We start from the raw sequence: 23,526 nt of genomic DNA, 5'->3' as shown, positions 1-23,526 counted from the left end.
CGGGAGCACCTGAAGTAATTCACCTGATAGAATCACTCTTTTTCACTGGCAGTGAAATCTTTCTACAACACGTGAATGGACTTTTTCCTTTTTTTTTTAACACATTGTACCATTGTTTCTTTGTATACTCACAGCTCTCCAACTGAATCTAAATGTTTATTGGATTTGTGTTTGCAAGTATCAAGTTTATATGTAATGTGTTATTGTATAGATTCACAGTTTTTGAACACATCCATTTTATTCACATACGATTTAGAATAGCGCACTATCAATACTTTTTCATCATCTTCTAATCCACCTTAGAGAAATGACAGCTAAAATATGATTTAACCTAACTGTCACTGCTACATTTTTTTTTGCTTCTTGGTGTATAACTGATCTCTAAAGAGATTTCATTACCCTTTTTTTTTTTAAGGTTGTTGGCCCCCCTGGCACAGGCAAAACAGATGTGGCTGTTCAGATAATTTCCAATCTCTACCACAATTTTCCAGAGCAGAGGACCCTTATAGTCACTCATTCCAACCAGGTAAGGCTTGTAAATGCACAGAGAACATATAAGTTTGTCATAGCATATATATGTAGTACCCATTTGTTGTGCTTGAGCTAAATGATCTGTCATTGGTTTGATCAGGAGAGTAGAGATCTACTTATGCTAAATCATCAGTAAACCTATCACAATTTTCATGCTTGAACCCATAAGCAGTGAAATGCTCCTTACCTTTACTGTGGGGGAGATGGGGATAATCTGTAATAAACATGCTTGAAGATAGATATTAGTTGTACAGCTAGATATGATTCATTCAATTTGATTTGTGGATACCTGCATTGTCGGATTATAAATGTCGATGTAGGAAATATCTACTAGGGAAGAATGGTATACCAGTCCTGGGGCCTTTAGGTTAGGACACTCAGCAGTGTTTTTGTTTTTCTCAATTATTTTACAAGCTACATCGCAGCAGTCGCACTTGCGGCTGGGCCCTGGAGTTCCTCCACTGTGGGGGGGGGGGGGGCTGCCGTTCTGTCACCCGCCCGTCCGTTCTGTCACTGTGAGAGGAGGGGGCCGTCCCTGCCCGCCTGTGTTGTTAGTGGCTCAGAGCCTGTACTGACAGTCCCTCCTACCTCGCACGGATCGGAGACAGCCGATCTTCTCCTCCCGCCCCTCTCCTGTGTGCACCATGGGAAGTGTGAAGCCCAGCATCTGAATGATCACATTCAGCTGCTTAGCTTCACCCTCCCTGCTGTGCACAGAAGCAGATCGGCTGTCTCCTATCCGTTCTAGGTAGGAGGGACTGTCAGTGCAGACTCTGAGTCTGAGCTGTATGAGAGAGACACTCTCAGCTCAGAATACTACTGATGGCACTGATGGGCAGCATTGATAAGCAATGATAAGTGGTCCTGATAGGCTGCATTGATGAGCACTAAGTAGCACTAATAAGCAGCATTGATGAGCACTGATAGGTGGCACAGATGGACGGCATTGATGAGCACTGATGGGCGGCATTGATGAGCACTGGTGGGCGCCATTGATGCGCACTGATAGGCGGCGTTGATGAGCAATGATAGGCGGCCTTGATGAGCAATGATGGGGCTGCACTGATGAGCAGCAATGATGGGGCTGCACTGATGAGCAGCAATGATGGGGCTGCACTGATGAGCAGCAATGATGGGGCTGCACTGATGAGCAGCAATGATGGGGCTGCACTGATGAGCAGCAATGATGGGGCTGCACTGATGAGCAGCAATGATGGGGCTGCACTGATAGGCAGCAATGACGGGACTGCATTGATAGGCAGCAATGACGGGACTGCATTGATAGGCAGCAATGACGGGACTGCATTGATAGGCAGCAATGACGGGACTGCATTGATAGGCAGCAATGACGGGGCTGCATTGATAGGCAGCAATGATGGGGCTGCATTGATAGGCAGCAATGATGGGGCTGCAATTATAATCAGGACAATGATGATCAGAGCATGCTGGATGCACGCCCCAACGCACGTGGGAGGCAGGATTCTGGGGGGGGGGGTGTCCATGGACGTCCTGCCAGAACTGGAAGCCGGAGCTCAGATGGAAGGGGGGGCAGGGGGTCAGGGGAGGCCTTGATGGTTCCTTGCGCTGGGGCCCTGAAGGTTCTAGTTATGCCTCCGATCCTTCTGTATCCAAGCCTATTGATCTTTTGTTTCATACTAGTATCAGTTTTTGGACAGGAATAGGACAAGGTATAATCCTTAAATCAGTTTTAAATCCTTTCGTGAAAGATATGCAGGCTACCATTGCTGGTCACCTCTAGAAAATGCTAGTTTCTTGGCTGTCATTCTGATCCAGTGGATTCATTAGTTTGATTCATGAACCCAGGACAAGTATGCAGGTGAAGCATTTAAATTTCATTTGTTGCACACATGTTCTGGGTCAGTGACTCAAAGTGCTCAGGAATAGTTTTATGGGTAGGGTATTTCAAGTTCATAACCTGGTTGTACCTTTTGAAGGAACCATCTCTGAAATTATACATATAAAGGTATAGAGAATATATGGGAATTTATATGTACCTCCCCAGGTATATTACAGACATGGACAAACTGTTTTTAAAAAAATATAACATTTTATTAGTATTATCACAAATATTAAAAAAGGAAAAAAAACATCTATGTAAGTTAGCCATCCAATGGAATGCGTTTTCTGGCCTTGGGATCCTTTGGTCAACACGTTTCGCTTGCAATCCAGTGAGCACTGTTGGGGCCATAATCCGAAAGTGGAAAGAATATAATTTCACCATAAACCAGAGGAGAGCAAAAATAATTATCAGAATAGTTGTCCAAGGACCACTTGTGGATAGCTTTAGAAAGATCTGGAATTAGCAGGTACAATTATTTTAAAGAAAACTATAAGTAATGCTCTCAACCACCATGGCCTGTATGCACACTCACCATGCAAGACTCCATTACTGAAGAAAAAGCATGTTGAAGCGCGTTAAAAGTTTGCTGCACAGCATTTAGACAAGCCTGTGAAATACTGGGACAATAGTCTGGTCAGATGAGTCCAAATTTGGATGCCATAATACACATCCTATTTGGAGGTCAAATGGCATGCCCACCACCCCAAAAACACTATACCAACAGTCCATCTTTATGGACCTTGCTTTGTGCACTAGTCAAAATAATTTGGTGGAGGGGGCATTATGGTGTGGGTTTGTTTTTCCCCAATTGGGCTTGGCCCAGTGAAGGGAGCTCTTAAGGCGTCAGCAATGCAGAACATTTTGGACAATTTCATGCTCCCAACTTTGTGGGAACAGTTTGGGGATGGCCCCTTCCTGTTCCAACATGACTGTGCACCAGTGCTCAAACAAGGTCCATATATACAAAGGAAAGAGATGCACTGCTCAAGGTAATGGAAGCTTGATGACCAACAGCGGTGCTCACCCCGGCTCTCCTCCGTGGACAGTCAATAATGAAAAGAAATGACTGCACTCAGATGTGGTCAAAATCCAGGTTTATTGGACATCCCAATGTGGCAAAAAAGTGGCAAGGTAGATGCGTTTCACACACTAATATTGTGGAGGAACTTGACTGGCCTGCACAGAGTCCTGACCACAGCCTGATAGAACACTTCTGGGATGAATTAAAGCGGAGACTCCAAGCCAGGCCTTCTCTCCAACATCAGTGCCTGACCTCACAAGTGTGCTTCTGGAAGAATGGTCAAACATTCCCATAGACACACTACTAAACCTTGTGGACAGCCTTCACAGAAGAGTTGAAGCTGTTATAGCTGCAAAGGGTGGGCCAACTCCATATTGAATCCTACGGACTAAGACTGGGATGCCATTAAAGTTGTGTGTGTAAAGGCAGGCGTCCCAATACTTTTGACAATATAGTGTATTTATCAAAGTACTCCACTTTTCTCATGACGGAAATTTACTTAAAAGTTTTTAATAGCACTGAGATAACTTAATGTAGTTGGCAAACATGGACATGTATTGCACAATGTGCAAACCAACCCTTGTTTGTATGCAAGCTTGTGGTGGAAGTATGCAAGTTTAAATATCAGTGTTCAGAGGGTTAACTGAGAATTTTCAATAAAATATCACACCGGGGCACTGTTGCTTTTCTTTACTCCTCATTTGAAGTATGCATTTGTAAAACTATTGGCAAAAATTTGCCACTGTACAGTGACCTAATGCTTTTCTAAGGGTTGTTGTACAGAATTATGTAGTCATTCCTGGGAGTAAAGTTGTTTCTAAATGTGCGCAGCAGGGCTTGTGGAAGCTCTTGAGTCATTTGATCCTGGCGTGCTGTCTGAATACTGCAATGTGTGTTTAGATCGCCTCTTTCTATGGTATGTCTCGCTCTCAGTCTTAGTGTAATATTTGTTTTTACCCCCTGTGATCTCTGCTTCCCATCCCCACAGTTGGTCCCACCCTCTCTTCAAATGGTCATGTCCCATATGTTCTACTCTGCCCATAAGAGGGATAAATAGTTTAATAGTGACTCTCTTCTCCTCCCAGTGCTAGTTGTTCCCCTGCAAATACCTAGTCCAAAACTGGCTTTACTATTCCTATGCAACAATTTTAGAACCTGCAGGTTTAAATGAAATAGGCAGCCTGTTAATTACCATTGCATTCTGCACCCGCAATGGCACAAAGCAGAAATAACTGTGTTTTAACAGTCCAATGCTTCATCTTTATATACTGTATTTAGTAGGCTATATATATGTTTTAGGCATCTGCTCCTTTTCCCTGTACTGTATTTGTTATGGAAACTATTAAAAGAAACTTGTCACTTTTTAAAACCTGTACATTTTTCTATATAAACAGCACTATAAGCTACCTCCGTTAACTCCTAAGAGGCCTTTTACACCCATACACATGAAGTGATAGCCATTTCTAACCTGTAATTGCATGTATGTTCAAATGTACCTGTGCTTCTTTATAAGGCAGAGTTTTGTGTTCATTGAATAGAGGATAAACTGTCTGGATACGTTACAAGGATTGAGAGCAGTGCAAAAAAAAATTATGTACATATTTGTAATTTCACCATTTATTTTTTTATTCCTAAAACCCAGAAACTGTGTACATCAGATTTTCTTCTGATCATGCAATGTCACGGAAATTTGAAAGGAATTAGGGTGCAAATGTTTGAATTTTTTTTTTTTTAATGAGCCAAAACATCATCTTTGTGCCCTGGTGATTTGACACTTCACTGCAGAGGCGTAACTAGAACCTTCAGGGCCCTGATGCAAGAAACCATGAAGGGCCCCCCAGACCCCTGGCCGGGGCCCTTACCTTCAAGCCCAGGGCTCTTCCCACTAATCCTGGGGCTCTTTACACTCGTTGCATGGCCTTTTATTATGGTCCCGCAGCAGGATTCTTTCACAAGTTCTGCAGTGGGCCCCCTTCCTGCAATCTTGGGGCCTCCCCACAGTGGTGCAATGCCAGGGTCCGGTCACAAGTGTGACCTTTGCGATCCTGGAAGTTCACCCACTGGTTTGCTACCGGGAGCATGGGGCCCGGTAGCGATTGCAACCCCTGCAACCCCTGTAGTTATGCCCCTGCTTCACTGCCTATCCATGCTTACCTGTGAAGCTGTGTATGGCAGAGAGGCTGATACTGCTGTGAGTGTAGGACTATTGGACAGACACTTCAAGTGCACCACATGACAAACTAATTATCGTAGTAGAGGAATTCTGACAGATAATGTTCTGTCTCTGACTGCTTCAACTTACGTTACAAAATCTATCCAGGAATGATAGGGTGTAGCAAACTATTGACTGCACTATCAAGTTAAGATCAGTTTACAGTGTTTTCACCTAAAGTCCAAAATGTAACTGATTGAAACTAAGCACAAGTGTTTAGTTGTAGTCCTGCAGTAAGACCCTGTTCACACTGGGGTGACGCTACTTGCCGGGGCGCCCTTACAGGTCGCAGTGCGCAGCTCGCACCACGACCTCGGAGTTGCCGTTACGGACTTCATAACATTGAAGTCAATGCAGATCGCTCTGGGTCGCCCCAAAGAAGCTCCGGACCCTTTTTCTAAGTCGGAGTGACTTGTGTCGCTCCTGTTAGAACGGGTCCACAGCTTCTCTATGGCAGGCGACCGGCGACTTGTCAGGCGACCAGGTTGCCTGACAGGTCGCCCCAGTGTGAACGGGGTCTTAGTGTCAGTGTGGCTTCTCACTCTTTAATTGTAGAATAAAATTAAAGCACCACACCATCTAGTGAAAATTTACAGACAATTAGTTTATTTCTATAAAAAGGTCAGACAAAAATAGTAAAAGACCATAGCATTACGGAAGCTGGGTCTTGCCTTCTTTATCAGCACTGAAATGGATATGAAACCTACATCAATATGCCAAAAAAAAAACGAACTGCAATAAATCACACTGTAAAAAGTGATCTGTATAAAGTGTAAAAAGTATGCATACTTTAAATGATTAAGTGACACAGAAAGTACTTAAGCTACAGGATAAACATGACAGTCATGCAACGGGCATTTTCAGAAGCAAGGGAAATCTCACAAAGGTCAGGCAACTGGCTTACAGATTTCTCATGTCAGGCTTCATTTATGAGCGATGATATTTAAAGATATTGGCACCTTGTACAGGCAAAACACCCAAACAACATAATGATTAGTGTGACTAGGGTTCAGTGAAAGCCAAACTTTGCAGCAAATCCTTCTGATAAATTCTGCCCATTTTTGGGGCTAATCGGTCAACTGCCTTCGAGAAAAAAGGGCATGAGAAGATGGGCACTGCCATGAGGGACATTTAAACAATGACATAAAAAATACCATACAGCGGGAGCGACACCTGGTAGGCCTGAATTGAGCAGTGGAAGTAGGTGGCACAACTGTTTTAAAAGCTATAGAAATTTTTCTACTTGACCAGTGGCAAAACAGTTTACATTTTTTTTTTTTTTAAAATACTACACTGTATTGTCTTAACAGTTTAAAGTGGAGTTGAAGAATTATAAGTCAGAAGCTACACATACTGTAGCAGCTAACTTTTAATATTGGGACACTTACCTGTCCTGGCATCCAGCAATGTTGGCACCCCAGCCAATGTTTCCATTGGCTGTTGGGTGCTGCTGCTGCCATTGCCGGTAAGGAACCTGGCAGTGAAACCTTACGGCTTCACAGCTGGTTCCCTACTGCAGTGGTCCTCAACCCTGGCCTACAGGGCCCACTAACAGGCCAGATTTGCAAGATAACTGAAATACATCCCAGGTGATATCATTTGCTGCTCAGTGATTGCAGTACTCTAGTCTGCATCTCCCCAAGGTAATACTTAAAATCTGGCCTGTTAGTGGGTCCTGAGGACCGGAGTTGAGGACCACTGCCCTACTGCACATGTGCGAAGCACACTGCACTCTCTTACTGGCCTGGCAGCATGGGAAGGAGGAGGGATGCGGATGTACCTCGTCGCAGCGAGGTCTGACGGAAATGGGGACAGGTTAACTGTCAGAAACAGGTTCCTGCTCCCCCAAAAGGTGCCAAATGTGGCACCGGAAGGGGGGGGATCCGCATAGGCTCCACTTTTTGGTGGAACTCTGCTTTAATCAAATGTCGCAGCAGAGTACAGAAAAGTACCTTAAATCCACAACCCTACATTCCCCTAACCCCCCAATATCCCCCCACCAAAGTATTCCTAGTATAGATTTCGGGTATATGTATGGCAGAAATTGAGGGGTTGATTAGGCAGAAAATAAAGATCAGGCAGGTTTTATATTGCAATCACTATTAGAGTAGTGTATTAGTCACAGATGTTTTGTAGTGGCTGAACAGTAAAGCATGGTGGACAATAGAATTCATTTTCTGTTCAAACAACAAAGGGACTTCCAGCGCTAACTTTGATATCTCTCACTCTCAGGAATGAATAAAGTCAAATTACCGTGTGGTGCTGCTGCTAATTAGTGCTGATTCAGCATAAGTCAGTGAATGGGGGGGAGGGGCAGCAGCGCTATCCCATGGTACATAGTCTACAATGTAACTCAGGCAGGCTTGATGGAAAACCTTGAAAAGTTTATTTATTAAAAATTATATATAGCGATGATTAAAACATAATAGAATGTATTCCAAACCAGATCTGTGGCGTTGCTGGGGGGGTCACAAGATGACCGAGCCGCTGGGTAAGCCGGAACTGTGTAGATGATCACAGCAGGGAACCAGGCATAAGGATCTTGTGTGCCAAAAGCAGACCGGACCAGCCGGTAAGGTGGCGTGGCTTCCTCCCACCCGATAGTGTGGCTGCTCGCACTGAAGCAGTGTAGACGTGCCGCGGAGCCGCCAACCAGAGGTATCCACAGCGGAGGCCGCTCCTCGTAAGCGGCGTCAGCAAAAGTCGGGACCTGGCCTGAAAAGCATCAGGGTTGCCGTGACGACATGTTTTGCACTGCTGTGCTTTGTCAAAGTCCTTTGACAAAGCACAGCAGTGCGAAACATGTCGTCACGGCAACCCTGATGCTTTCCAGGCCAGGTCCCGACGTTTGCTGACGCCGCTTACGAGGAGCGGCCTCCGCTGTGGATACCTCTGGTTGGCGGCTCTGTGGCACGTCTACACTGCTTCAGTGCGAGCAGCCACACTATCGGGTGGGAGGAAGCCACGCCACCTTACCGGCTGGTCCGGTCTGCTTTTGGCACACAAGATCCTTATGCCTGGTTCCCTGCTGTGATCATCTACACAGTTCCGGCTCACCCAGCGGCTTGGTCATCTTGTGACCCCCCCAGCAACGCCACAGATCTGGTTTGGAATACATTCTATTATGTTTTAATCATCACTATATATAATTTTTTATAAATAAACTTTTCAAGGTTTTCCATCAAGCCTGCCTGAGTTACATTGTAGACTATGTACCGTGGGATAGCGCTGCTGCCCCTCCCCCCCATTCACTCATTTTCTGTTCAACCTGGTGGGGTGAATGGAAAAAAAAATAAAAAAGAGAGATCACCATACTAATACAAGCAATGTTAGTATGGCGATCTTCCTCATTGTGTCTTTGTGTTCTGACGGCGATTGCCCCACTTAAACATACTTTATCAGCCTGCCAGCGCTATTCGGATGCGGGTCGGATGCTGGTTTTCCAGCATGCACGTTTTGACATAAGCTGATCGTGAGACTGTACAACATGGGCCAAAGGTCAGCTGGTTTCTACCGAGCATGGATTCCATCTTGTGAGGCAGTTGACAGGCCAGCAAATTTATGCCTGGCGAGCCATGGCTGGGCATGACTACCTAAAATGGCCACAAACCCTTGTGGCCTGCTGAAGGACCTCCTGGAAGCTTGAGTACTTCATGATGAACTATTGCAATACCAGGTTGGGGAAGTGCAAGTCAAGGTACATGTGTGATCCTTTCCAGGTGAAGGGCATCAACAGGTTAGTGCCATTCATTTAAAAAAAAAAAAAAGGCAGTGTAGCGCAACCAAAATCTACCATATACTAAAAACCTATACTACAAAAAAACATTTGCATATTCCAATATACTCAAATTATAGTGTACAACAAAAGTTGTTCACATTTCAAAATTGTGTAAAGTTCAATCAATAAATGGTGCAATCACTACTGTGCCACTATTAGCCAAAGAAAAGTACTCTGTGTCTCCACCACCATATAAGTTGGCCACTCACCCCAAAGCCATAACTCCTGCATTACCAGAAAGGGCAAAGCAAGCTGTGTTCCCCTCAGGGATAATGGTTCTGACAGACGCTTGAAAATCCTCACTCCTTTTTCCTCAAAATGGGATACACAGGTCCTCAGACACTCAGGAACACCAAATGTATATGGGAAAGAAAGAGAAGCACAAAAGATCTAATGCTCTCCGTTTTAAAAGTTGTAATGTATAAAAGATAAATATTGCACTTACAGATTGAAGCACTGCTGCTGGTCCTAGCCTAAATGCACTTGTCACACACACATGCCGGCATTCAGGTCTGTAGCAAGATGGGGAAGACATCACGCCCAAGGCTCTGCTCCTCTGAACACATTACGTCCAAAGCGGGGACTTCTTCAGTAGGAGTGTAAGTTCTAAAGAGCAGGGCCCTCTAATTCCTCCTGTATTGAATTGTATTGTAACTGTATTGTGTTCCCTCATATTGTAAAGCGCTGTGCAAACTGTCGGCACTATATAAATCCTGTATAATTTTAATAATTCAATAATTTATTGATTGGACCTTAGTTTGATTTTGCACAATTTTGGAATGTGAACGCAATTTTTGTTCTACACTGTATAATATCAGTATATTGGAATATTCATATTTTTTGTAGTATTGTTTTTCAGCATATGGCAGATTTTAGTTGCGCTACACTGTCTTTTATTCAAGTGATTGTAAAGTCTCGTTTTTTTTTTTTTCTTTAAATAACAAACATGTTCTCCTCTGTGCAGTTGGTTTTGCACAGAACAGCCTGGATCCTCTTCTTCTCGGGTCCCTCATTGCTGCTCCTGGCCTCTCCCTCCTATTAAGTGCCCCCACAGCAAGCAGCTTGCTATGTGGGCACCTAAGCTGAGCTGCAGCTCCGTGTGTCTATTCAGACTCGAAGCTGCCGTTCAGCCCCACCCCTTCTCTCTCTCCGTATTGGCTAACTGACTTTGACAGCCTTGGGAGCCAATGTCACAGCCATTTAGGAGGGAAAAACCCCGGCGGCCGAGGGACTCATGGACATCGCTGGAGAGAGATGGGTTCAGGTAAGTATTAGGGGGTGCTGGGGAGGCTGCTACACCCAGGTTTTTTTATCTGAATGCATAAAATGTATTCAGATAAAAAAGGGCTTGACAAATTTGCTTGGAATCTATGAGCCAGCTAAAAAAGTTAGTTTGAACCGTCAAACCGGTTGCCACACACACGGGCGGAATGGCGGCCTGTTTTTATTGAACCAGCTGATGTTGCCCGGCATTCGACCCATGTGTACTTGGCTTGATGGTGTGATGGCAGTGGCTCACTATGGAAGGACAGTGCAACAAGTTGGAGGCGATAGGAGATCCAGTGATCCAGTACCACTTGCCACCTTGGGGCCCTTTCGTACGGGCACCTCCGCTAAGCAGAATCCGCTTGCTCAGCAGGGATTTCTCCGCTAATCTCAGCTAAGCAGGCGGATGACAGGTCCTGTCCAGTCCGCTATGCAGGGGGAACACTGACAAAGTCCCACTCCCCTCTGTGGGGCAATTTCCATCCGATGTCATCTGATTCGATCCGTCGGACGGATTGTAAGTAGGACCTCCATCCGTCTATTTTTGGCAGACCAGATCGGATGGAGGCGGTTGTCAGCGGACATCTGCCGCACCATAGAGGTTGAAGGGTCCGATCAGGTCCGCCTGATAAACTGACCTGATCCGACAACCTGTGTGAAAGCTGTGTGGCATTACAGGGAGAGAATAAAAAAAAAAAAAAATTTCATGAAAAATAACAAATTAATAATAGCTTGTCTTTGTTAGGTTGTAAATGGAACTGAGGCCTTCTAACCAGCTGCCCCACACCCCCTGTCTACTCACTGGTAAGGACAGGGTGCCAAATCAAGCCCTCAACATCTTCAACCTCTTCTGTTTGGAAAGAGATAGGCAGGCAGTGAGAGCAGAGAACAAGGGTTTGTTGTATGGGCGCTTCCGTGGAATACAGCAGGCTTTAAGTGAGACACTGCACTTCGGCAGCACTGAAGAGGAGAAGCTGATAAAGATAAAAAGACAAGGCGTCTCTAAGTGCAGTAGGCTCTGAGTATTTATTAGGTTAAAAGTGTAAAAGCACTCACATTTGGTAAATGTGACATGGGTATAGCAAAGATTTGTCCGGAGTCTTCCTATCCGCTGTGCTGAGTGGTTGCAATGAGGACACCCGGTGATCCGCTTCCTGTAGATGCGTCCTTTCGTCTGTGTCTCAGCTGAGTCGGCATAAGATTGAGAAGGCAGGGTGGAAACGCAGCGGCCGGTGTCGAATAGAGCGGGTGGTGGGCGGTTACATGTTTCGGAGCTCAGCTCCTTCGTCAGACCGGCCGCTGCTCCCCACCCTGCCTTCAGGAATTCTCATTCCGACTCAGCTGAGACACAGATGAAAGGACGACTCTACAGGAAGCGGCTCACCGGATGTCCTCATTGCAACCACTCAGCACAGCAGATAGGAAGACCCCGGACAGATCTTTGCTATGCCCATGTCACATTTACCAAATGTGAGTGCTTTTAACCTAATAAATACTCAGAGCCTACTGCACATAGAGGCGCCTTGTCTTTTTATCTTAGGCAGTGAGAGCAGGCAGAGGATACCCTCAGCGCCACCAGTGACTACAAGAGGGTGCCAGTTCCCCAATGTAAGTGTCTCGCTCCAGCAGGCCGCGAACGCGACCTCAATTACCAGCCAGTGTGGCATCTTTATTCGCACACCCATGGGTGGGGGCCGCATTGGGAGAGGACACCTGCTGCAGTGTAGCCCAGGCGCCAGGCTGCTAATTCTAGTCGCCATTGCGACCTGGCGCCTGGGGTTTGTCGAGCCCTGAAATGAAAAATCTTCTTACTTTACAACTCCTTTCGTTTGTAATTATTGAGTGTTGTGAATTCTATTCGTTGGTGTTAGCTGGCAACGTTACTTTAAAGTATTTGGAGAACAGGTCACATGTTTATTACTGTGGTTGCGCTAATTGATTTTGTATCCCATAGGTTAGTGCAATTGTCACATGCAACCTCAACCAGGTGAAGATAGCATGAGGCCGCCACCTTTTGGCCTGGGCCTTGAAAGCTGCCTGTCAGATTGGGCCCATTGTGGCTCCTTTCCCCAGGCTTCAACACAGCATAGGATTGCAATGTATCCCTTTCCGAATCCTTGTCTGCCACCAGAAGGTTAACCCAGAAAAAGGAATTGTAGGGTCCCAGCCCATGCATTTTGCTCATGTATGCCCATGTATCACTGAGAGCATAGTCCTGCACCACAAACGCATTGCATTCCATATACTGGTGGAGGGCAGGGATGGCTTTTTAAGCATAATAATGGCGATTGGGTACCTGCCACTGTGGTATAACATAGGTCATAAACTCACGAAAGGGGGCTGTTTCCACAATCTGGAATGGAAACCGCTGCAAAGCCAGCAGTTGGCATGACATTGCCAGGCAATTAAGTGATTTGAGAGGGCACCTTTTCTTCTGCTCCATCAGCTGCAGGAGAGACACCTGCCTTGGGGCTGGAGACGGCAGCAGTGGGTGTAGGATAATTCTGCAGAGGTTTAACCTTCCTCAGGGTAGCCTCTTGACTTATGGGGAAGCATCATCCGGTTCAATAGAAACCGGCTGACATTTGGCTTGTGTGTACGGCAGCTGGACTGGCTTCTGTCGAAGGGGCATGACTGAAAAAGGTCTGTTGATCGGCATCTTGTCTCATTTGGGGACCTTCGAGCTTTGGGGTGCAGAGACACATATTGCTTCCTGCTTGTAGTACCCAGCACCTATGTTAAAAAAAAAAAAGGCAAAACCTGGGGATAGCAATGGCCTTCGGGGCACTGCCACCAAATGTATCAGGGTGGCTTTTCCTCTCCAGTTCATTGAACCCATGGACTGTGTGCTACCTCTTAATCCCCCCCCCCCCCACCCCCATCACTGGAGTACACTTATTAATAAACTCCAGCTGCTGTAACATCACTGCCTCTTTGCTCCTCCCTACCTATGTGTCCTGACTGATGTGAGCGTGAACCGCCATCTCCCTTATGGTCATAGTGCTATCTTCCTCATCCTCTATATCTGAAAGGAGAAATACTAAACATGACAAAGATCATCCTCCTGCAGCAGTGATCATGTGATTAGTGTTCATGTAAACAAATTACGGATGAAGACGGCTTTCTTTTTGTAATATTGTCTTGCAAAAAAATTTTTTTTAATGCAATTATTAAGCAAAAAAGTAATAAAATATTTTTGACAGCAGCAACTGCTAGAGCTGCTATATGTACACAGCAACTCAGAGCTGAAATTTAGACATTTTAGGGGGGGAGGGAAACACGGCAAAGGGATAGAAGCACTGGTCATGCTACACACGTATTGTGTACTTTGATGTTTTTTGTTTTTTTTTTGGGGGGGGGGGCGTATGTCCAGTATGCGAATTGCCTAGTTTTTGTGCTAAATCTCTGGTTTTAGGCGTCACTGACCCAGTACAAATATGTAGATTAAGAGTCCTTCCTTTCCTGGTCTACATGGTTGTTCTAGGTCAAAATATGGAACTACGTCAAAATATGGAACTACTGTATCAGCCCAACAGCCGGGAAATGCAACAGCATCTTTCAGAGAAAACAATTGCAGCTAATTTATTATTTCCCCCAACAAAGATTAACTGAAAGAAATTTAGGGAGATTGATAATTGTGTCCAGATATATAGTTGTTACTTTATCAAAGATAAAAGAGCTACAATCATAAGACAGTGTCATAATATCACTGTCGTTTCAGCAGATAAAGACCATAGTTAGGTTTGCCGTTCCCACGACAGACTTGGAAAACCTTCTGCCTCAGCCTGGGAGATAAACAAAGTCAACGATCCATGGTAGACACTTTTAGCTGATTGCCTATTGTCCCCATAAGCTAGACACATGGAAGCTTCCCTTTAAGCGTGTTTTATTGGTGTGCCAGAATAAGGCCCTATTCCCGCATGCATGTTCAGGGAAAAACACACTTGCGGTACCATTATTTGTTAATAAAACCCTAAATGCATCTAATAAATGTGCAAAGCTCACCTGAAAAGGTGCAGGAGCTTATTTTTATACGTTTGTCACATGTAGAGTAAGCCCGCTAGCGAGATGCATAGGTGCAAATGGGGCCTTAGAGTTGTGTAACACTACTCTGTGTTTTGCGCACTACAATTCATAGAGGAGATCTGGGCCATTACAATCTATGGTGTTTTCTCTCCACATTTCATCCATTGCATTTATATATTAAAATTTAAGCTGAATTTTGAACAAAAATGTGTCTTTCAATTAGAGCTGCACGATTAATCGTATGAAAATCGCGATCTCGATTCACCCCCCCTGACGATCTAAGCCTGACATATGCTCAATTCTTTGCATAGCTGAGGGAGCAGAGAAAACAGCTGTGGAAAACTCCCAGTAACTATAAACAAAATGATTACATTGTATCTTTCCTCCCACAAACGCCTATCAGCATTAAGTCTCCCAGTAACTATAAACAAAATGATTACATTGTATCTTTTCCTTCCCTCTGCCAGGGAGAAAGGAAGTTTAACCTCTTAAAGACTGGACCTTTTTCTGACACTTGTTGCTTGCAAGTTAAAATCATTTTTTTTTGCTAGAAAAGTACTTAGAACCCCCAAACATTTTATATATTTTTTTAGCAGAGACCCTACAGAATAAAATGGCAATTGTTGTAATATTTTATGTCACACTGTATTTGCGCAGCAGTCTTTCAAACGCAATTAATAAACTTTAATGAATAAAAAAAAAAACGTAACAGTAAAGTTATCCCAATTTTTTTTTGTTACACAGAAAATCGTGAGAGAATCGTGATCTTTATTCCAAGCTAAAAAATCGTGATTCTCATTTTGGCCAGAATCGTGCAGCTCTACTTTCAATAGAGATATCTGAAAGCGCATTTAAAAAGCACTCTTCATGAATTACATGTGTGCAGCAGGACACAACACAGGCACTGGAATCTACTAAAACTGGAGCAGCTGCGTATGGCAACCCAGTCAGCTTCTTTTATTTTCAAAGATTTATCAAACAAGCTGAAGTTGGAGTCAGACTGGTTACTGTCCACAGCTGCTTCAGTTTTAGTAAATTCCCCCTCTAGAGTATCCTTCCTGATGGAAAATTCAGAAAGCAATTCACAACTGCATAAGAAAAAGTGTTGATGAAAAGCATCACAGTAAATGGAAAATGCACGTGTGGCTTTAAATGCAAAAGTGTAATTGAACCCTAAATATTTGTATGTGTAGATCGTTTGCTAATGACTTTTAATTAATGGATATCTGTGTACATGTACTACTACTGCCCTAAGTTTACTGTACATGAGCAACATGTTTTGAAGTTCTGCAAAAGACTGCCTGTTGTGTCTTAATGCTTTGAAGATTAGCCAGCTTGCTGTTTCAGCCTGGAGCCCACCAACCCCCCTTTTTTCCTAGAACATCAACCAGCAGCTTCTAAATACCCTTCTCCTTCTGTCCCTATCAATCTACACACAGGCCCTAAACCAGCTGTTTGAGAAGATTATGGCCCTAGATATTGACGAGAGGCACCTCCTGCGTCTGGGCCACGGTGAGGAGGAGCTGGAGACTGAGAAGGATTTTAGCAGGTGAGATATAAGTTCAATCCCTGGTTAACCCTTTAATACCCACGGTCTGCTAAATGATTATTATATTAATTCAAGACGATTACAGACTCTGAACTGCTTTCTTTTTAAAAATGTATCTCCATTAATTTCAGTGTTGGCACTATTGATGAATAAATCATCTTTTTAAAATGTATTTAGTTACATACATGAATTAGAACATTGACAGCTGTTGTATACACAGGCGATCTGCGGGCTTAAATTTATTACATGTTATATGTAGCTTAATAGCTAGGTATTGTTAGCAATGGCAATTATTTAGACACAAAAAAGCAGAATTTTCATTGCTTGCTGGTTATTGCTGCAAAGCCTTGTTCTTTATAGTTTAAAAACCTGTATAATCCTAATGCAGAGACAGGCTCTCAGTAGCATATGATTTATCATTTGATGCCAAATTTTACTTGACATGAGGATTGGAAAACTCCAAATACTGTTTCACTGAACCAAAGCCATAGAGAAAATTTAAAGCGAAGTTTGTGACCAAATTAAGACAGCAGAGGACTAGGTCAGAGATGCTTCACAGAACATTCCTGGCTGACCTTTTCTCCTTTTAGGTGTGCCATGCCTTGCCATAACGCTCCTGCCAATCATCTTCAGTTGCAGTTAAAAATACAACAGTCTGGAAAAATTATCCCAATGTCCAAGAGGGCTAATCGAAAGCGAATAACTGAAAGCAAAATCCAGTTTTCTAACTGTATATACGGAAGCGTTGTTTTTACCCATATCTTGTTTGCTACATGTTGTATTTTCATATGGAAGAGCAAGCAAGCGCACACAGACAGAGCTCCATGCTGGGTCGGCCACGATGGGCCCCATCCTTGACGGGGTTGGCCATTGAGGTAAACCGATAGTCCTAATGTTAGTCTTGCCAACAGCCCTCCCCACTTGGATGGCGAGGAGGTTCTGTCTTGGGAGTGTTACCCACACACATGCTGGACTGATAAGTAGATTGCCCCCTCCTTCCCGGAAGGTGAGTGGGGCGCGGGTACTCCCTGAGGTGGTGGGGTAGTCGGTCCTTCCGGGGTTCAACTCCAATACCCCCCCCCAGTGGGGGTCATGGGCTGGTATTCTACATGCTCTGTGTCCCATCTGACGGGTGCACTGTTCCTCCTCTACTCTCTGGGTTGTTTGTACTAAGGGGGGGGGGGTCTTCCTTGGGCTATGTGTAAGGCCTGGGCAGCGGGTTTCCAGGGGTCTGCCCTCCACATGGTCGGATACGCCGTTAATTTAGGCCATGGCTTTGCAGCCAACTGGTCAGATGCTCCATGGGGCGGCTGTGGTGGGGGCAGCTGCTCTCCGCTCAGGCACCCGTCCTCCCCTCTGTTGCCTCGGTTGGTCCCGGTTCCTTTGGAGCCACACACCGCTGGCCGGGCGCCGGAAACATTTAGGCCTCGGCTTGCAGCCTACTAGCCGGAAGCTCCATGGGACGGCTCTAGTGCGAGCGGCTGAAGCCTCGCGCTTTCAGTCCAGGTATCCACCCTCCCCTCCACTGCCTCGGCCGGTCCCTTCGTTCCTTCATATTTGTGCACTTGCGGCCGGGCATCCAAAAAGTTAGGGCGCAGATTGCGGTCTACCAGGCTGTGCAGCTGAGCCGGGCCACTCCTTCTGGAGGGGCAGCACTGTGGGGGTGGTCATGGTCTCTGCAAGTAGTAGCCGCCATTATGCTACCCTTCCCAGTGGTGCTTTTGGGCCCCAGGGGATTATCTGCTGGCGGGACTACCTGCATCATTGAGGCGATGGCAGTGGGTCCTTTGCGGGCCTTGGAGGGGCGTCATCAGTCGGTGCCCCCTATGTAGGTCCTTAGACTGCACTTTTCTGTGTGGGGTCTCAATGGCGGCCTCTTCTGGGTCTTTTTTGTGTTTCACCGGAGCGCCCTTTTACCCTCCCCTGCCCCATCAGTTGCCAGATCCGGGTTCTGGCTCCATCGCAGTGGACGTGCCCACCCTGCGGGGTTAGTCCACATCCCTGACCTGTCAGATAGTAAGGTTATTCCCTCCTCAGATGTAGCTGCGCTCGAGAGGCGCTGGTTGCGCATTGATTACAATCCGTGCGGGAAAATTTGCAAATGGAAGGTGTAGCTGAGGCAGCTGCGTAGGTTGCCGTTCCCCTTTTTTGTCATTCACTAGTCGTCTCGCATAGCAACAGTGTTGCCTTCTCCCTCCAATTTTGACTAATATCTAGATTGAATGGGAGCGTCCAAAACGTTCCCTTGTGGTTCCTAAACGCTGCTCCAGAAATGGACTGTTCCACCAATGGTGGATCCCCCTGTCCCCAGGTTGGAAAAGGCAACCATGATTCCGGTAAAGGAATCTCTGATCTTAAGGATCTGGCTGACAGGAAGGCGGAGGCTGTGGCCGCAATATATTCTATACTGCTGGCTCAGCGCTCAGGCCAGTACTGGCTATTGCCCTGGTGTCACAAACACTGACTGAGTGGGTTAAGCATTTGCACCATGACCTTGAGGGCAATCAGGTTCCCCTGCCTTAGCTGAGTTAGCGAGCCAGTTGGTCCAGGGACAGCAGTTTGTCTGTGATGCCACTTTGGCTGCAGCTCCCCTGCTTTCTAAGTTGCCTGTTTTGGCAGTGGGCTTAGGTGTGTATTTTGACTTGGAAGGCTGGTCCACAAACCAACACCTAAAAAGCTCTGACTGCCTTTCTCCTTCATGGTGATCGCCTGTTTGGGATTGCCCTGGGTGACATCTTTTAAGAGTCTCACAGGGGGAAAGGGTACTTTTCTTCTACAGGAATAGAAAATGCTACTCGTAGCAGACATGGCCTGGCTTTCTCGGCTCACAAGAAGTTTTAAGTCCTCCTAGAGCGGTTCCAAGCAGCCCTGGCTGGGCTTGCCGAGAGCGGGACTTTTTTCTAGACACGCAGACAAGGCATCTTCAGCCTGGAGGTGTGCCTTCACCCGTGCCTGGGGTGGGGGGACATTTTTGCTGGTTTCCGGGCCCGTGGACCTTCTTGGTGAACATCCAATGGGGTCCACACATTGCTACCGTCCGATTTACAAGTCAGAGTTTTCGTTCTTGTCCTCCGATAGGGAGGGCTAGGTTCATCCAATTCTGGAGCTTAGGGCTGTGAGCTGCTTTATGTGGGTATGGAAGTTCAGAATGGAGTCCATTCGCACGAGGTGCCATCCCTTCCTTGCTTCTATCGGCATCAAGGAGGTTTCCCTGCACATTCCAATGGGTGCCCGACTCTAGCGCTTCCTCAGTTTTGCTGCGGGAGAGGAGTATTACCAGTTGTGGCGTTGCCCTTGGGTCTCGCCTCCACCTCCCGCGTCTTAGCAAACGTGTTGGCCCCGGTGCTACTATTGTTATATCAGCGGTAGATAACAGTACTAGGCTACTTGGACATCCTTCTTCTGCGAGCAGAATCCCCTACGGCTCTGGTGGACAACTTAGAGATCACTAAACTAGGGAGTTCGGCTGGATTCTGAATTTTTGGAAGTCTGCTCTGGTTTCTTCCACAAAACTGAACTATCTGTGTCTGACTCTGGACTTGGCCTTACCCAGAGTGCTTCTTCCTCTGGCCATGCTCCAGAAATTGCAAGCTGCAATTCATCTTTTGTTGACCGGTAGACGGTCATCCCTACAGATTTGCATGCAGGACGAAGTCCCTGCAGGGAGATTCTGGTTAAATGGGACAAGAATCTACAGTCTCTGGCCAATCTGATCCAGCTGAGCCAGGGATCCAGAGAGTCCCTGATCTGGTGGTTTCTTTCTCCAGCTCTCCGTCAGGGTAAATCCTTTCTCTCCTTGTATTGGCCAGTCATCCCACGGCTGCCAGCTGCCAACCTGTGTTCTCGGCAAAGATTCTGCCCAGGGGGATCTGGACACTGGGAGGGTCCAGACTGCTGATCAATGTACTGGAACTCCGAGCGATCATACTTTGTCTGGATCCTTTGACGGATCGTTTTCAGGGGTGTCCGGTGTGATTTCAATCGGACAATGCCATGACTGGCTTTTGTTTCATTCCAGCCCTCTCTGTCATACACATTCAAGGGGTGAGGCAGATTGTCTATGTTGACAGGCGTTGGACCAGGGGGAATAGTCACTTTATCTAGAGGTTTTTCATCAGTTGTGTCTCTGGTGGGGCACTCCCAAGGAAGGTCGCAAAACACGTCGACGTCACACGCCACGTCCCGCTCATCCACCGAACCCAGCCTGAGCTTTTTTCTCTACGGAGGAGCTATATCACACTGACTCCAAGGAATACTTCCGGGTTGCGAAATGAGAGTGAAGCGGCTCGGCGGGAGTGAGTCCGCATCAATGGAGTGATGTGGACCTGGTCGAAGCAGAAGGACTTTGCGGTGATACTGTAAGCTATTAACACCTACTTCTCTGGACATCAGAGACGGGAGTACAAATGACCGGTACCGGATGGAACATTGGTAGCACCAGGAGGGACCGGTAAGACAGTTCCTTATCCACCCCTAGGGGGATGTTATTGATATTGCTGTCTGCATCCTATTATTAGAGACATTCACTGAACTCGGTCATTTAGAGTGCTGCCAGCTGGTTGCCTGATTAATTTATGCTTCATCAATACTGACCGGTCCTACGCTGCATTCATCGTATGACCCGCCCGCCCACTAACCCGATAAGCTAATAAATCATGATTATGAATATCTGACACTATCTTCATCAGCTGTGTTTATGAACAGGTCTCCAGCCTTTTATCAAGGGACTAACCCACACAGGGGACTTTCTTTCAGCTCTTCAAACAGCATTACAGAACCATCCACAATTTGTGAACTTCACCAATGCCCCATTTATGGTGGCTACAACAACCCGCTTCCATCTCTTTTAGACTTGACCTGAGTCCTTTTAGGAAGACTGGTGGTGTAGTAGTTCATAGCTATTTGGCATGCCGGCACCTATCCCATGTGTTGGTCGAAGTGACTAAAAGTCAATATTTCGACCGGTCGCTCCCATTCATTGGATTGTGTGCAATCTTGGTTCTGGTGTCGCAATGGGATATAGGTGTGTGTTTTGTTTTGAGCGTTTGTTCAATTTTTGCCGCCTTCGCAGTCTTTCAAGGTCTGAATCATATTCTACTACTAGTTTGTGATTCATATTTTTTGTTTTGATTTTATCTACCAATAAAATGTGATACTTAAAACTTTAACCAGAGTTGAGCCTCCCTTGTTTGCAGCCTTTCCGAGGTGATCCCTTTGATCCCCACAATCCTCCCCTTCCCCCTTTTATTGTAGACCTGTTGGCCTGTCTGCTCAACGGGAAGGTGCAGAGGTTGGTGGCATGGTCTCGGGATCCTCTAGCGCTGCGGTCACTAAATGGCGGCCCGCGCGATGCTTCCGCCCGGACCGCGAGCCCGCTACCTAGACCTTCAGTCCCCTCCTCGCTGCGGCTCCCGGCTCACTCGCAGCCGGTGGCCTGTCGGGCCGCGAGTAGGGGGCGTGATGTCACGCGTGCGTCCCGCCCCCTGCTCCTGACTGCGGCTCCCTCACACTCGCGAGCTAGGGCGTGCCACTATGTGCACGCCCCGCCCCCCTGTTCGCGGGTTTTGCCTCAGCTCCTGGCTGCAGTTCAGGAACTTCAGTTATGTGGAGCACATTTTAGGGGAGAATAGCTGCACAAGCATTAGTGTGCAGACTGCCATATTTTGTTCTGCTCATTAGAGTGCCCCATAAAAAAAAAAAAAAAAAAATGTGCCCAACAGAGTGCTCCCTTGACATAAAATGTGCCCATCAGCGTGCCCCTTATTTTATGTTAAGGGGCACTCTGATGGGCATATTTTATGTTAAGGGGCACTCTGATGGGCATATTTTATGTTAAGGGGCACGCTAATGGGCATATTTTATGTTAAGAGCAATGCTGATTTAAATGTTTTGTTTTGCCCATCAGCGTGCCCCCTAACATAAAATGTGCCCATCAGCGTGCCCCCTAACATAAAATATGCCCATCAGCGTGCCCCTTATTTTATGTTAAGGGTCACGCTGATGGGAAAATTTTATGCTAAGGGTCACGCTGATGGGCATATTTTATGTTAAGAGCAACGCTGATTTAAATGTTTTGTTTTGCCCATCAGAGTGCCCCCTAACATAAAATGTGCCCATCAGAGTGCCCCCTAACATAAAATGTGCCCATCAGAGTGCCCCCTAACATAAAATGTGCCCATCAGCGTGCCCCCTAACATAAAATGTGCCCATCAGCATGCCCCATAACATAAAATGTGCCCATCAGCATGCCCCCTAACATAAAATGTGCCCATCAGCGTGCCCCCTAACATAAAATATGCCCATCAACGTGCCCCTTATTTTATGTTAAGGGTCATGCTGATGGGCATATTTTATGTTAAGGGGCACTCTGATGGGCATATTTTATGTTAAGGGGCACTCTGGTGGGCTTATTTTATGTTAAGGGGCACGCTAATGGGCATTTTTTATGTTAAGAGCAACGCTGATTTAAATGTTTTGTTTTGCCCATCAGAGTGCCCCCTAACATAAAATGTGCCCATCAGCGTGCCCCCTAACATAAAATATGCCCATCAGCGTGCCCCTTATTTTATGTTAAGGGTCACACTGATGGGAAAATGTTATGCTAAGGGTCACGCTGATGGGCATATTTTATGTTAAGGGGCACTCTGATGGGCATATTTTATGTTAAGGGGCACTCTGATGGGCATATTTTATGTTAAGGGGCACGCTAATGGGCATATTTTATGTTAAGAGCAATGCTGATTTAAATGTTTTGTTTTGCCCATCAGAGTGCCCCCTAACATAAAATGTGCCCATCAGCGTGCCCCCTAACATAAAATGTGCCCATCAGCGTGCCCCCTAACATAAAATGTGCCCATCAGCGTGCCCCTTATTTTATGTTAAGGGTCACACTGATGGGAAAATTTTATGCTAAGGGTCACGCTGAAGGGCACTAAAATGGGCATATTTTATGTTAAGAGCAACGCTGATGGACACATTTTTGTTTTGCCCATCTTTCTGAGTCATAGCTCAGACTTCAGATTCGGACCTCGGCCCAAAGAAAATTGTAGCGACCGGACCTCCTTGAATTTTAATTCATTACCCCTGCTCTAGCGAATGCCACAGGCGGGTTGGTAGCCTGTGGGATCAGTAATGTCTGATTTACGCCTTCCCTCTCAAACTTCTGCCACAATTTCTGCGTAGGATTGAGGCAGAAGGGATTCTGGTTATTTTAGTGGCCCCGGACTGGCCTAGTCGGTTTTGGTCCGCCGATCTGGTGCAGCTGGTCGCTGAGGTTTTCTCT

General features: G+C 46.0%; 1 protein-coding gene across 1 annotated transcript in view; it reads left to right on the top strand.

The window, feature by feature from the left end:
* The window catches only part of AQR (aquarius intron-binding spliceosomal factor), a 213,882-nt gene that overhangs the window by 135,678 nt on the left and 54,678 nt on the right, over positions 1-23,526 (top strand). The window contains exons 23-24 of the mRNA XM_082242923.1: positions 416-526; positions 16,135-16,244. Of these exons, the coding sequence (XP_082099049.1) occupies positions 416-526; positions 16,135-16,244 (221 nt within the window). The remainder of the gene's footprint in view (positions 1-415; positions 527-16,134; positions 16,245-23,526) is intronic.

Source organism: Pelophylax lessonae (assembly GCF_965119305.1).
Source record: "Pelophylax lessonae genome assembly, chromosome: 13".
Classification (NCBI taxonomy): domain Eukaryota; kingdom Metazoa; phylum Chordata; class Amphibia; order Anura; family Ranidae; genus Pelophylax; species Pelophylax lessonae.
This window is presented reverse-complemented; position numbering and strand designations above follow the sequence as displayed.